The sequence below is a fragment of the Mustela erminea genome, chromosome 11 (genome assembly GCF_009829155.1).
Source record: "Mustela erminea isolate mMusErm1 chromosome 11, mMusErm1.Pri, whole genome shotgun sequence".
In the NCBI taxonomy this organism is placed as follows: Eukaryota; Metazoa; Chordata; class Mammalia; order Carnivora; family Mustelidae; genus Mustela; species Mustela erminea.
In genome coordinates this window covers 53,320,281-53,335,327 of record NC_045624.1, presented here as the reverse complement: position 1 = coordinate 53,335,327, position 15,047 = coordinate 53,320,281, and the positions used below count along the sequence as shown (strand labels likewise).

The window sequence follows — 15,047 nt, the reverse complement described above, 5'->3', positions numbered from 1 at the left end:
TTATTTTTTTATCACTTATATGGGACAATTTTAGTAGTTACATTTTTGAATAATATAAAATTCCACAGTCATTGCCTGAGTTACTCTCATAAGACATTGGGATGAGACACTGAAATTGTCTTGATACCAAGTACCTAAGAGGAATTAACATTGCAGTGATGAGCTTGTAACCCCAACCATAAAGTGACGACAACTTTGCAGACCTGTTTTATTTCTGTAGTTTCGTGCAGTTGGGTAAATATCCTTAGATCTTAAAGGTGTATTTTCCCAGTGAGTGTTGCGTCATGCTTTCCTTGGGCTCTGTAGGTAACGACACCAGGGCTTGCTTGGATGGCTGCTACATGCAGACTGTATATAAGTCTTCCAAATCCATAGTGGCTCAGTTGTGGGGTCCTTATTTAAGTATAGCCATGTTCTTTAGCTTTGTTTGCTTGAACTTGTTAAGTAAATTTAGAAAAAGAGACTGCAGCCCATTGATGGTGGTTTTCGTTCCTCTTAGCTCTCCTGGAAGCCCAAGATGTGGAGCTTTACCTGAGACCCCTGAGAAGACATGTTCGGTGTCTCCAGGAGACAGAATTCCCTCAGATCCGTGTGCTCATCGCCCCGTTATTTCATACCACCTGCCTCATCTGGAGTCATTCCAAGTTTTATAATACTCCTGCTCGGATTATAGTCCTATTGCAAGAGTTTTGTAATCTCTTCATTAACCAGGTATGTGGTATTAAAAAAAAAAAAAAAAAAAAAAAAAAAGAAGAAGAACCATCATTGCTATGTGGTAGGTTTTAATAAACCAATGACGAGCAAATAAATGTAGTCTTTAGTAAGAACACCATTTTCCTTTGTTTTTTTTTCCAGAAAGGATCTTTATGGTAACAAAGACCAGGTGACTTTTTATTCTAAATGGCAGAAAAGCTCTGGAAATACGTCCAGTGCATTCAAATGACAGTTTATTACTGGATTGAATACTCTACCTTTCTTCAAAGAGATTGAAGGCAGCTTCTAATAAAAGGCAGATAGGTAGGGCACCTCGGTGGCTCACGTGGCTAAACATCTGACTCTTGATTTTGGCTCTGGTCATGATCTCAGGGTTGTGGGATTGAGCCCTATTTCGGGCTCCAGCACTGGGCCTGGAGCCTGCTTAAGATTCTCCCTCTCCATCTGCCCCCCTGCAACTCCCCCTTCTCAAAAAATTAAATAAGAAAAGTCAGATAGACCTAGTCCCTTCTTTGCAGCTTTCTCTTTTGTTTCCACAGGAACACTAAATGATGGGAGACTTTTGGAAAATAAAGTAAGAGAACCTGGCTGAGAAAGAATGCTGAAAAGTAGTAATGCAATTTATTAAAAAAACTGATTCGGGGCGCCTGGATTGGTCAGTGGGTTGAGCCTCTGCCTTCTGCTCAGCTCATGATCTCAGAGTCCTAGAATTGAGCCCCATATTGGGCTCTCTACTCAGCAGGGAGCCTTCTTCCCCCTCTTTCTTTGTCTGCCTCTCTGCCTACTTATGATCTCTCTCCCTCTGTTAAATAAATAAATAAAATCTTCAAAAAAATTGATTCATAGTTAACCTTTAACAATCTCTGGTTTATATTTGTTTCTCTATTCTTCACTTGGAAAATGTTTTTAAAAAATTGGACTGCATCCTTAAATATTCTGTATGAATTTTAATTCTTCATGTGCCCATAAAATCAGAGAATATTATATAATTTGAGAGCTAAAAGATAGTTGGAGGGCACATAACCCCGTGGTTCTCATTTGGGGCTGTGTCTGAGTCTGCTCGAGCTGCTGTAATGAAATACCATAGACCGGGGTGGCTTTATTTTCAGAAATGGTTTTCTCACAGTTTCAGAGTTGGGGACTCAGATCAAAGTGTCAATATGGCTGTGTTCTGTTGAGAGTTTTTTTTCCTGGCTTGCAGTCGCTATGTTTTTCTCTGTGTCCTCACATGGGGTGGGGGTGGGAGAGCTCTTTTTCTCTTCTTACAAGTCACAGCCCTATGACATGAGGGTCCTGCTCTTAGGACTCCATGTAACCATAATGATCTCCTAAAGACCCATTTCTAGACAGTCACGTTGGTGAATAGGGCTTCAGCATATGGGCTTGGGAAGAGAGACTGTTCTTGGGGTAGCAAATTCCGTATGCAGGAAGTGTATCTGAACCACTAAGGAGTTCTTATAAAACAAATGCCAGAGAAGCAGGATCTGTGTCTGTATGGCTTGGACTGCGAGTTGTTAAGGTTGCTTTCCATGAGAAGTGGATTGCCTCCAGCTGCCGTGGACAATCTGAAGGAGAAAAAAACAGTATAAATTCATGTTAACTGGAAAGTTAAGAATGCAGTGGCTTCTGGAACAGCTTGTTTCAGAGATCTCAGATGATAATTTCAAAGCTCGCTGCCATCCTCCGCTTTATTTTGGACTTTATTCTCATCACTTGTTAAGTAAGATTAAGATGGCTTTTAGTACTCTAGATATGTCCCCTTTTCATACACTAACTTCCCTGGAAAGGGACTGTCCTTCTTGCTTAGTTCTGGTCCAGTGGGTTCTGATTCCATTCTGGGAGCAATCTTTGTGGCCGAGGAGATAGGCTACTTGGGACAGTTCTGGGTCACTTGCTTAGAGGAGGTTGGATGACTGTGATTGACCTAAATCTCGGATCTAGACCAATGCCTCCCAGTGGTGTTGACGCTGTGACTCACATGGAAAATAAAAATGCTTTACTGTACAGTTGGGTGAGTTGGAGAGCATTTGGAACCCTGGAAGTGTGGTCATAGACCAGGCGAACAGCTTGAAGCTTCTGCTGCCCCAGGCCCTAGAGCCTTGCTGTTACAAGCAGTAGAGAGAACATGGTGGTAGGATGAACAGCAGTGGTTTGGGAACTGTATTTCAATCCAGTCTCTGATATTTTTTTAGACAAATTACCTGAGACTTGAAAAATGACATTATTTCCTGAATTACCCTGAGAATTTAGGGTGAAATCCAGATTAAAGAATGGGTTTCCTAACTTGTGAGATGGAGTTCAGTGGTGTGTGCGTGTGCATGTGTGTGTTTCTCTCTGATTTTAAAGAGGTGGAGAATATGGAGAGGGACTTTGGCCTCAGACCAACCTGAATTCAATTTTAATCGGAATACTTAAGGCAGAGTGAAATTGGTTCTTGAGAACTCAGTTTCCATATCTGTAAGTGAGGGTAATGTCCAGTTCATGGACTGTTTTGAGGATCAAGAGGTAACCTAAATTGAGTGCCCAGTGTGACATTTAACAGGGGCTCAGTCGAAGCTAGTTCTAAGCTATTGACCTTCAAATTAGTTGCAGCTATTGATGGGAGATAACAATGGATCAGTTCCTTGCTATATTCTCTCCTCTGACTTTGTTCTATTTCTTTCTTTGTTGGTCAGCAAGTATGCTAGGTCCTAATGGCTTTGCATCTCCATGTTAAAGACCTTGATCCCTATTGAAAAGTCAGCAATGTATTCTCACAACTTCTGCTATACCCATTTTAAAGGATCCTCATCACATTTTAAGATTTACTAAAACTTAATGCTACAAAGCCCTGCTAATTTATCAACTCCAGAGGTGGTTATCTATTGCAGTAAGTAGCTTTTAGGAAGTCCTTTAAACCTGTGCTCCCTGGCCTCTAGTCTATGGCATGGCCAGTTTGCCAAGCTCCAAGCAAATAATGTAGCTTTCCTTGTTGCTTAGTGTTTCTGGCTCCTGTCCAAATGTTCTGATGACCTGATTTCCTTGATTCTCAAGTGGACTTGGTAGTGAATGTGCCCCAACATGTTACGAATCACAAATCAGTAATGAGCCAACTTTCATACCTGGGTCCACTGAAGAGCTGAATTCTCCCCAAGTCTTCCCCAGTGATCTGCTGTCTAGTTTATTTCTTATGTTAACAAGCAGTATATAGTGCCTTTTATTTTCGAGGAACTCTTCTAAGCCTTTACAAAAACTAAAAATGTAATTCCCTATCAATGCTGTGACATAGAGATGCTATTAGTAATTTGTTTTATAATTTTAAAAAAACCCCTTGAACTTAAGAGAAGATAAATAGCTTTCCTAAGATCACCCAGTTTTTTAAAGTGGCACAGTTTCTTAGCCATTACCCTAGGCCATTACACTACATTAAAATAACAGTTTTGATTTTTAATAACAATGTAATATGTGGTATACTAATGATAATTGTAAAATATTTTCATTGCATACAATTTATAATAATAGAAATAGTCCTGCACATCGATCACCACAAAATTCAGCCTTTTTTATATTTCATACTCTCAAAACTTACTTGTATTTATGCATTTTATCACACATGTAATTATTTTTTTATTAGCTCCTTGAAAAATTATTTTATTGTTGGATATTTAGGCTGCTTCCAGTCTCCTCTGTTATACACAATATGCAGAAAACAACTTTATATGACAGTCCCTTTTTCCTTAACTTGGGTCATCAGTTTAATATAAATTCCTGGTAATGATCAAAGGGCGCAATGTTTTCATGACCCTTGAATAATTTTTGATATTTACAAATTTTTTTAAACGTTGTATCAATTACATTGCTATTACTGATGAGGGAGCATGAGGCTGGCTGAAGACAAAGCAAAACCTGGCGCCTTGTACCTCCCCCCCATCCGCTTCCCCTCTGTCATATGTGTAGCATCCCTCAGGCAGCCCTGACTGCCATGAACAATAAGCAAATAGTTAACTTGCAGAGCTCACAATCCTGCTAGACAGGAGTCTCCCTTGGATTACAAATGTCCTAAATCTCACTAACAAAGACGATTGATAGCAGGATTGTGACACCCCACCAAAAAGTCTCCCAACTATCTTAATGTTAATGGCTGGTCTAAAGACAACATTGATCCAGCTGCAAGGGCAAGGCCTGGGACTTCCTGGCACCTTGTAGGCCCTCTTTAGCATATGAAAACTCCACTGAAACCTCCCTTCCCCTCACCTTCCCCCAACTGCAGGGTACATAACCTGCCATCCCTCACAACCCGGGGCAGCCGCAGCTCTTCCTGCCCACCGGTCCTGTCCCCATGCTTTAATAAACCACCATTTTGCACCAAAGATGTCTCAAGAATTCTTTCTTGGTCATCGGCTCCAGACCTCAGCCCACCGAACCTCACCTAGGTTCTAGAACTTCATCATATGGCGCCCAAACGTGGGGCTGTTGAGTCTTTACATTTGGACTCTGAGCTTCAGTGCAATATGTAAAACATTTTATTATAATTCACCAGCTTTGAACATTACCTTTTTTTTTTTTTAAGATTTTATTTGAGAGCAAGAATGAGTGAGCATGAGTGCGGTGAGGGGCAGAGGGAGAAGCAGACTCCCCTCTGAGCAGGGAGGCCAATGTGGACTCCATCCCAGGAACCCGGATCATGACCTGAGCTGCAGGCAGATGCTTAACCAACTGACCCACCCAGGCACCCTGAGCGCTACAATTTTTTTAAAAAATTGGGGCGATTTATTGGGTATATAGTGGTAGCATCTTGTTTAATTTGTACCTTGCACAATTTTTTTTTAAGATTTTATTTATTTATTTGGCGGAGATCACAAGTAGGCAGAGAGGCAGGCAGAGAGAGAGAGGAGGAAGCAGGCTCCCCGCTGAACAGAGAGCCCGATGTGGGACTCGATCCCAGGACCCTGAGATCATGACCTGAGCCGAAGGCAGAGGCTTTAGCCCACTGAGCCACCCAGGCACCCCAGTACCTTGCACAATTTATGTCATTACACATTTTGTGTTTTTTATAATTTCATAATGTAGCTTTCATGTACTTTGTATATACTTTGAATATACTTTGTATATACTTTGAATCTATTGACCTTTAAGTGTTTATGAAACATTTGAACTCTTGCTGTGTTAAACATCAGAGGTAATAACTTGGCATTCTATCATATGTATTTGACTAATACATCAATGCAATCGTTTTAATTTCTGTGGTATTTTAAAATTTTAGAAAAGTATTGTTTAAATTGAGGAGGTCTCACTTAAATTTTGGTGTTCTACCCTCCACTGAAAAGTTAGAGATCTCACAGCACTGGCTGTGTCATGGCCATTTGCACAGTCTGTTATAGGAGCTTTGGGTACCCCTTTGGAAAGGTCATGTGCTGTCTAGATGACTATGGTCTCCACCATTTGCTGTTATTCCTGGTTGGTTCCATTCATTTTCATTCTATGACCGATCTTTCTAGGCATTCCAATTTCAGATCTTTTTTATTTTAGAAGTAAATACGTTTCTCTTCCCTTGTTTTCTAACAGTGACCATTAACAGTCATTTAGGCTGTATTTATAAAAGGCATCATCTCTTCATCTGGCCACCTGGCCACCTCAGTTGATGGCACACCAGAGTTTTGATAATGGGGTCTTTTTTTTTTTTTTTTTTTTAATGGCTTGCTTCTTTTCTCTGGTAACCTGACTCCATTCCCTATTTTTTGTACCTCATTACTACTCTAGGCCCACCACTCTGTTTCATGGCTCGGTATCTCTTTGTCGATATTGTTCTTAAAGATCCTAGATGAAGAGGCGTGCCCGGGTGGCTCAGTCTGTTAAGCATCTGCCTTTGGCTCAGGTCATGATCCTAGGGTCCTGGGATGGAGCCCCACATCAGGCTCCCTGCTCAGTTGGGAGTCTGCTTCTCTCTTGACCTCTGATGTTCCACCCTGCTTTTGCTCTCTCTCTTTCTCTCTTGGTCAAATAAAATAAAATAAAATAAAATCTTTGTCAAAAAAGATCCTAGGTGAAGAAAAGTTTTAAGTGTGAGAGGTCAGCTTGGAAAAGAGATGTTGTGTTTGAGCAAAAATAAGAATCCATAAAAGCACATTTTAAAAAAGCAGCTGAGAGATAGGCATCCAGCTAACATAGTCTTGCAGATAAATTGCTTAATTAATAATTGATTAATTGGCTTATTGATAAATTGGTTAGCAGTATTTTAGTATAAGGTCTCTGAGTGGGGACCAGTTCATCCTAAATCCCATGGGTTTTTGGTGTGTGCTGAGACCCTTGAGTATGAGAGAATAGAGTACTCATGGTCGGGCGTGCTCCAGAGTGTTGCTGTAGGAAGCAGAAAAGAATTCAGAGTTTAAGAGCTAAGAGGAATTTGGAGATTCACTTAATTCATCTCGCTCCTTTCATAGATAAGGAAACTGAGATCCTCTGAGATAATTTAGCTAATATCACAAAAGCAGTTAGTAGCCCCTAACTGGATCATAACTGCCTCCTGCTGATCGCTTTTACCTCACACACCCTGCTGCCCATTGAAATGATATAGACTAGATTTTCTTAGGGTATTTAGTACTATGAGTACTATATCCTTGTCTTTGGGAGATTAATTGCTGTGATTGTGTCATTTGTGCGAAGGTCCATCAGGAAGAATAAGAATGAAAATAAGAACAGCTTGCCTGGACGTTAAGTTAGACGCAGGTAATTAAGTCACTGGGGGCTTCTGAAACAGAGAAGGCAATTGAGGCATTGCCACAGATTTTTTTTTTTTTTAAGCTTCCTGAAAGGACACAGGGCACATTTTTTTATAAAGCACACATAAAGATAAAGGTCTCTGGAAATCCTAGCTTGTCCCAATATGTTGACTCCTTTATAACACGCATTGCTAAGGGATTACTGGTGGTTCTCTTCAGTGTTCTCTGTGCAGTGTTAGCAGCATACAGGCCATGTATGCTCTTCTGGGCAGCCGCAGTGGGAAGTAAGAGCACAGATGGGCGATCTACAGCTCAAACTCAAAGAATTCTAATCCGTAGGGGTTTTAGAAGCTAAACATGAGTTTCTTACTTACAGATTATGGCACAGTCTATATTACATGTAAAACTGTGACCATTAATGGGGGAAGAATACTATGTCTACATTTAGAAAAAAATCCTTCCATCTGTAGTGAACTCAATGGCTTTCATTACGTACTCGACTGGGATAGGTAACAACGTTCTAAGCAACCACCACATTCAAGGAACAAAATTTAAGCCTATGATTTATGTGAGTTGAAGATGCTTCGGGAAGAAATAGTGTACAAAAGAGCCTATAGAATTTATATTTTCTTGAAGTCCTTAAGGAGGGAAATTCTGAATATTCCTAACAAATATGGGTAGGGAAGGTCTGGAAGGTACCTAGATGTGACTGTCCTATGAGAAATTGACCAGTGTACATGAATCTACTACTAGAGTCTTTTTTTTTTTTTTTTAAATAACTAGTTTCCATGCTGAACATGGGGCTTGAACTTTTGCCTCAGATCAGTGGTCATGTACTCTACTGACTGAGCCAGCCAGGTGCCCCTGCATGGGTCTTTCTTTTAAAAAACCCCTCTTACCTTTCCATTTCCTCTACTTAAAACTCATTTATATAGCATTATTTTCACTAGATTTTATGTCCTGTAATGTTAGTAGAAGAGATGCTTGCTACCATAAGAAAATTGCTGGTGTGACCCTTAACTATATGAGCTCTTTCTCACCTTTACAGATGACCCACTGCTACCAGGTAAGGTGACCGTATTTTTTAAAGCCCATGGTCTTCAAGAGTTCCCCTTCTGGTTTGTGTATTTCTTTATATGAAGGAAAAATTAAGCAGAATATTTGTAGTGAGAATACCCATGCAAATGCTCATTATACAGTTGTCATACCTGCAAAGCTTAGCAAAAACTTAGTCATCGCTAGAAAGTGTATTTGGAAATTGTACAGTCTCCTGTAAATAATTCTAATGTATACAAGTATGTCATTGAAAACCCAGTGTCAAAAAAAAAAAAAAAGAAAGAAAGAAAGAAAGAAAGAAAGAAATCCCAGTGTCTGAATTTTTAGAATTTTTTGTCTCACAGCATTGCTAGCCCAATTCTAAGGATGTATCATTTAAAACATGCGTTGAGGGGCGCCTGAGTGGCTCAATCCACTCCATGTCTCACGCTTGGTTTCTGCTCAGGTCATGACCTCAGGATCATGAGATCCTGCCCCAGGCCAGGCTCAATGTGGAGCATTCTTGTCCCTTTCCCTCTGTCCCTCTATTTCCCCCCAGTGCTTCTCACTCTCTCAAATAAAATCTTAAAAAGCAAAAAAAACCCCAAAAGATTGAGGGGTACCTGGGTGGCTCAGTCTGTTAAGTGTGTCTGCCTTCTGCCTGGTCATGATCCTGGGGTCCTGGAACTGAGCCCCATGTTGGGCTTCTTGCTCAGCGGGGAGCCTGCCTCTACCTCTCTTCTGAGCCTCGCCATATGCTTTCTCTTAAGTAAATAAACACAATCTTAAAAAAAAAAAAAGATTCATTGAAAAAATCCATTGAAACTGGTGTTTTCACTAAAAAACCTTTTTTTTAAAACATATTTTTGATCAGAGTTTCCTTTTATTAAAACCTAGGCAATAGCTTATCTTTCACCTGAAGACCTTTTGAAAGGAGAAGTTGAAGACTCTTTGGAAAAGATTCAGGTGGCCATTAACATCTTAAAGACTTTCAAAAAGTCTTTTTTTGACTACAGAAAAGAATTGGCAAGCTATTTTAAGGGAAACAAGGAGCTAAAACCGTGGGATTTCCAGTCTCAACTGGTGTTTTGTAGATTTGACAAATTTCTGGACCGTTTCATGAAAATAGAGGTATTTATTGACTTGTGATTTATTTGTATTGTGGATGGGTTAAAAAATCTTGTTTTCTGTATCATTTGGGAGATAGTTTATTCTGTTTGGGTGGGAGAGAGGAAGGTCTCCTTTCTGGATTATTATGAAGTGCTGACAAGGCCAGTGCTGTTAAGGTTATTTTTATAAACTTTACTTTGATTTCTTTCTTTCTTTTCTTTTTTAAATTCATTTTTTATTCTTTTAGTATACTGAACATAAGTGAGACTCTCTTATGTATTAGTGATCTTTGACTTCTAACTTAATAAGCTCTTGGAAGACCATTGTAAATCAAAAATCTCTACTATACATGGAAAACCTATTTGATGACCTAAAACGCCACACTATCTTTCAGAATATCAATATATGGACTATAAAAATACTAAAGCCCATCGTAAAAAAAAAAAAGAACATGGAAATATGTGCTGTGTGTAAATAGTTTTTCAGATACTTTAAAAACAAACAGTGAATACACGCATGTACAAACATTCACACACGTAGTTGGAGCCAACTGGCTAAGCGTTTTTTTAAAGCAGGGGATCTAGCGGCAGTGCCTTCAGCTCTTTGTAAAACTCTTTCAAGTTTGGACTTTCTTGTTATCATAAAATTTGTTGTATTTCATCCAAAATTAGAACTGTGTGTTTTGAAAATTCCCATCCCTTAATCAGCCTGAATGCCTCTCAAAGTCTAAGAACTAAATGCCTAACTAGGGGCGACTGGTCCCCTTTCCTTAACAGTCTTATGCCCCCTCTCAGTAAGGGAGGTAATTCACTGCAAAATGGAAGCTGAAGATAGGATTTTAGATATGACCTTGGGATCTGAGGTAGGATTAGAAGGATGTAAAAGTACAAAATCATATGTTTAGCTCTGCTAAAGTAGGTGTTGCCTGGACTGCTGGAAAATTCTCAGGAAATGTGAAAATGGGAATATGATTTTAAAACCAGTAACTTTGTTCATTTAAATCATTTATAATTTTCTGTCATGTAAGTGTCCATTAAATCACTGATTTTTTTTGAATACTTGAAAGTGTTTCATCTTTGCAACTTTAAACTGCTCCCATCCTGTTCGAGGTGGTGGAAAGATCTTTATTATACTGTGTTTTTACCAAGGATATATTTGTCACCATATTGGAATTTGAAAAGCTGGAAAGACTTGAATTTGGTGGTACCAAAGGAGCGATTTTAAATGGACAAATCCATGAGATGATGGAAGAATTTATGGAACTATGTGAAGTTTTTAAACAGAGCACTTATGACCCATCTGATTACAATAATACGGTAATATTATACCTTTGCATTTCATTGCATAGAACCTTATAATTTTAAAGCTAGAAAGGATGGAAGGTCAGAGTGGTAATAGGTTCCGCCTTGTAGAATCTCTCTAGGATGAAAGAGGTTAAATGACTTGCCCGAAGTCTCTCATTTACTTAGTGGTAGATCAGGGACTGGAACTTAGGCCTTTGTATTTAGAAGTTGAGAACATTGACAGCTGTTTCTAATGTAACAGTGGACTCAGTCAGGATTTGTTTCTGGCTTATGTGTACTTTGAAAAGGAAGTTTTCAGATTAACTCATTTCTGTATGACTGATGTCTCTGTAATTTGTGTGTTTTATTTTGTCCTTTTCTTGAATCACCGGATTATTTTTTGGTCTATTTGAACATTCCATTTCAGCCTATTCACTACATATATTATGAAGATGTATATTGTCTCTCACATATTTTTGCTTTCTTCTTTAGTGTTCTTTGTAGTTTCATAATTTCAGGCTCAAGGAAATACGGGGAAGCTTTCAGACGTAGGTGCTTCTGTTTTCTGCCACTCCCAGCGTGTTAGTGGCCAGGGAGTTGCCTGGGAGGCTCCCTGCAGCTCTAGGATAAGAATAGCTTCATTTCAGTTGTCGGCCAAGAGCGGTGAAGTCTGGGTACCAAAAAAAGAAAAGAAAAAAAAGGATTTCACTCTTGTCTTCTTTTTTTTTATACAGAATGTGAATTTCTTCACTGTTGTGCTTATATTTGGTCAAATAATGGGTTATGTGTAATGCACAAGTGCAATGAGTTAGCCTTATTAAAGACAAGGTCAGCAGACTTAATCCTTTTGAACTCTAGTCCGCTTTTGGGGAGTGGAAGTAACGGCAAGAGGATGCAGCCGTTATGTGTCCTATTTTGTGCAAAAGTAGGAGGAACCTAGGACCCTGGTGAGTAAGAGCCTGAGATCATCTCCAGAGCCTGTAAGATGTCTGTCCCACGTGGTGGGCATTCCAGGAATCTGGATGGAATAGAACTCTTGCAGTGCATTGGCTTAGCTCTCCTGAGCAACTTGGCAGAGGAGTGTGAGACCCACCTCGCAGGGAATCCTCGGGTGCACCTGAGTAGCTAAATCTGGATTTCCCCGTGGTGGGAACACCTGGCAGGTTTTCAGAGCACAGGCGTTGGAGAAGGAGGTGAGGTTTAGCTGATGTCACTACCTTGGCAATGCCAGAGGTCCTGAATTTATCCCTCTGTCTTCCCAAAGCCTGGCACAGTCGCAAACAAGGAGGAATACAATATTCATTTGCTCCTAACATACGTATTTACTTAGTATTTGTATTTTGGTATTGAGTATTTTGAAGTCCTATTCATTTTGTGAGTAAAATGGACAAGGCTTACTCCTTTATTTATTTATTTATTTAGAAAGATTTATCTATTTCTATTTAGAGAGAGTGCATGCACAAGCAGAGGGAGGGCCAGAGGGAGGGCCAGAGGGAGATGAAGAGAGAGAATCTCAAGTAGACTCCCTGCTGAGTACAGAGCCCACCACGGGCCCCTTGGTCTCACAACTGCAAGATCATGCCCCAAGCCCAAAACAAAGAGTGAGACCCCCAGCCAGCTGCATCCCCCAGGTGCCCCGGGGCTTACTTCTGATGTCCGTGTCTGGGTTGAGACGTTAATAACCTGCCCTTGAAGTTCTTCATCCTCTTCTCTGGGTATTTCTCTTTAGAAGAGAACCTAGAAGCTCCTTGACTTTGGGCCTTCCTTAAAATTAAAATACTAATTAACTAAAAGTTCATTTAATTGCTTTTTTTATGTTGAAGAGTTTTGCCTTTTGTTTCTTTTGAAGATTTTATTTATTTGTTAGAGAGAGAGACAGAAAGTGCAAAAGCAGGGGCAGTGGAAGGCAGAGGGAGAAGTAGGCTCTCTGCTCAGCAGGGAGCCCGATGTGGGGCTCAATCCCAGGTCGCTGGAATCATGACCTGAGCCGAAGGCAAACCCTTAACCTACTGAGCCACCCAGGTGCCCCAAGCTTTGCCCTGGTTATCAGTGTTGCCTCAGAATGTTGCAATGATTATGTATTTTTAGCTTAATAAGCTTTATCTGGGGCTTTTTAGCTGAATTCATTGTATTGATTTTTATGATGAATTCAGTTGGTAATTTTTAGGAGACATTTTCTGAAATTATTTCCAGCCTAGTATATTCATACAGTCATATCCACATGCCCACCGCATGCCCTTCTCTTCCCACTGCATATACTTTTGCATGTTCCCTGGTCCCCAGTTGATATACACGAGCACTAACATAGCAGTTGATTGTATCATGACTTTAGTATAATAATGGTTCAAATATATTTCAGTAAATTAAAGAAATAATTGCTGATTTGCATTTGGATGTACTAGTATTTGTTTCTTTCAATCACTTTCAAGCCTATAATCAGGCAAAAGAGGTGTGCCACTGTGGTCCATTTATAGAACATAGGGATTTTCTCAGGCATATCCTTAAAAATATTTCTAGGTTTCTCAATTATTTTTGAATAGAAAGATCACTTCAGGCATTTCTTTGGCTTCTTCCTATGGAATTTTGAGATTTAGACAATAAAGGGGAGAGACTTGGATTATTTATTTGTTGTTGAAATTGATTTGACTTTTAACATTGTGTAGATTTAAGGTATACAACTTGTTAATTTCAGACATTTTATATATTGTGATACTGTCATTGTAGTGAAAACCACCACCTCTCTCACACCACGTAATTATATTTTCTTTTTGGTGGTTGGAATCATTATGTTCTAGTCACTCAGCAAGTTTGATATTAAATGAATATAGACACAACAAGTATTGTATTAAAATAACAAACTTGCTAAGAGATTTGCTCTATTAGTTGTATTTAATAGCTAGTCAGATCACTTTCCTTTGCTGACATTTTGAGGTGTTACTTGCGTAGTTATCTGGAGAATTTTCTTTAATCAGGGGTAGTGGCTATTTGTGAGAGGAATGTCCTGGCTCTACTTAGTCTCTGTTAATCAGAGTCCATTAATATTTACTGAGTAATCGCTAGGTACCAGGAGTTATGCCGAATCTTCACACATTGCTGTTTCATTCTCACTATAATCCTGAGAGTGATGTCCAGACGGATAACAAGCAAATTACCTGAGACTCCACGGTCCCCTGGGAGGGGACCCGGCTCCAGCCCCGAACTCTGAAGCCCATGCCAGCGCTCTCCCCTGTGCCACTCTGACTCTTCAGTATTTGCCTCCCTTGTTGTCTCCTCATTGAAATGAAGGGAATAAGTTCATCTGGGCAAGGGGGGTGGTGCTGTGTTTGGAGGAATCAACCTGAGCACCTGTGCCCCAAGGTGAGCTGATCCCAAGATACAGTATCTTTTGCTTCCAGTCTGTCATTATACCAGAATCTAAAATACATTTTCCAAGTTGTTGTTTAGTTAATCCATACTAGGTTGTATTCCAGTTCCTACAGTTCATCCTCTGTTCTGCTCTAGCCTACCGAATGATTAATTCTTCTATTACTGTATGTAACATTTTCTAATTTTAGTGATAAAACTTGTTAGCCATCTACAGGATTTTCCTATGTCTCCCCTGCTTATTTGTCGAGATAAAATTTATTCTTTAAAAGCATGACACTCTTTTGAAAACATATCATGCAAAAAGTCTCCTCCTTCTTATCCTGCTGTCTTACTCCTTAATTTTCCACTTTTTTCTCTCCAAAGGCATCTACCATTAGGAGTTTCTAGTATAATATTCCAGCGATACTTGGTTCATGCACTAGCAAATCCATGGGTGGGTTCTCTTGCATTCTGCTGTTTACACACCACTTACACCTTGCTTTCGTCACTTAATGTACTTCGGCAGTCATTTTGTATCACTACAAAGGCATTGCCTACTTTTTAAAGAATTGCATCTTATTCCATTGTATTTATGACTATTTATTAAAGTAGTAGATAACATTCTTTAAAGATACATTTAGGAACTTCTGCTTCTGGGAAGATGAAATAGACATACTTTTCCATATACCTTTTAGTAAGTAGGGCTAAAGCATTTTTATATAAAATTGTTACCAGAAATTTACCTAGACATGGGACTGGGAACACCAATGAGCACAGACATAACTAGCCCCAGTAAAAGCCTGATCTCTCTTAAGAAGGGAGAAACATAGTAAGAAAACTTGTAGACCTAATCTCTCTAGTT

At 39.6% G+C, this 15,047-nt stretch overlaps 1 protein-coding gene across 1 annotated transcript in view; it reads left to right on the top strand.

Moving 5' to 3' along the window:
• DNAH11 (dynein axonemal heavy chain 11) overlaps positions 1-15,047 on the top strand; it is a 324,465-nt gene that overhangs the window by 22,031 nt on the left and 287,387 nt on the right. Inside the window, exons 6-8 of the mRNA XM_032305983.1 lie at positions 500-711; positions 9,345-9,578; positions 10,706-10,873. Coding sequence (XP_032161874.1) covers positions 500-711; positions 9,345-9,578; positions 10,706-10,873 — 614 coding nt within the window. The remainder of the gene's footprint in view (positions 1-499; positions 712-9,344; positions 9,579-10,705; positions 10,874-15,047) is intronic.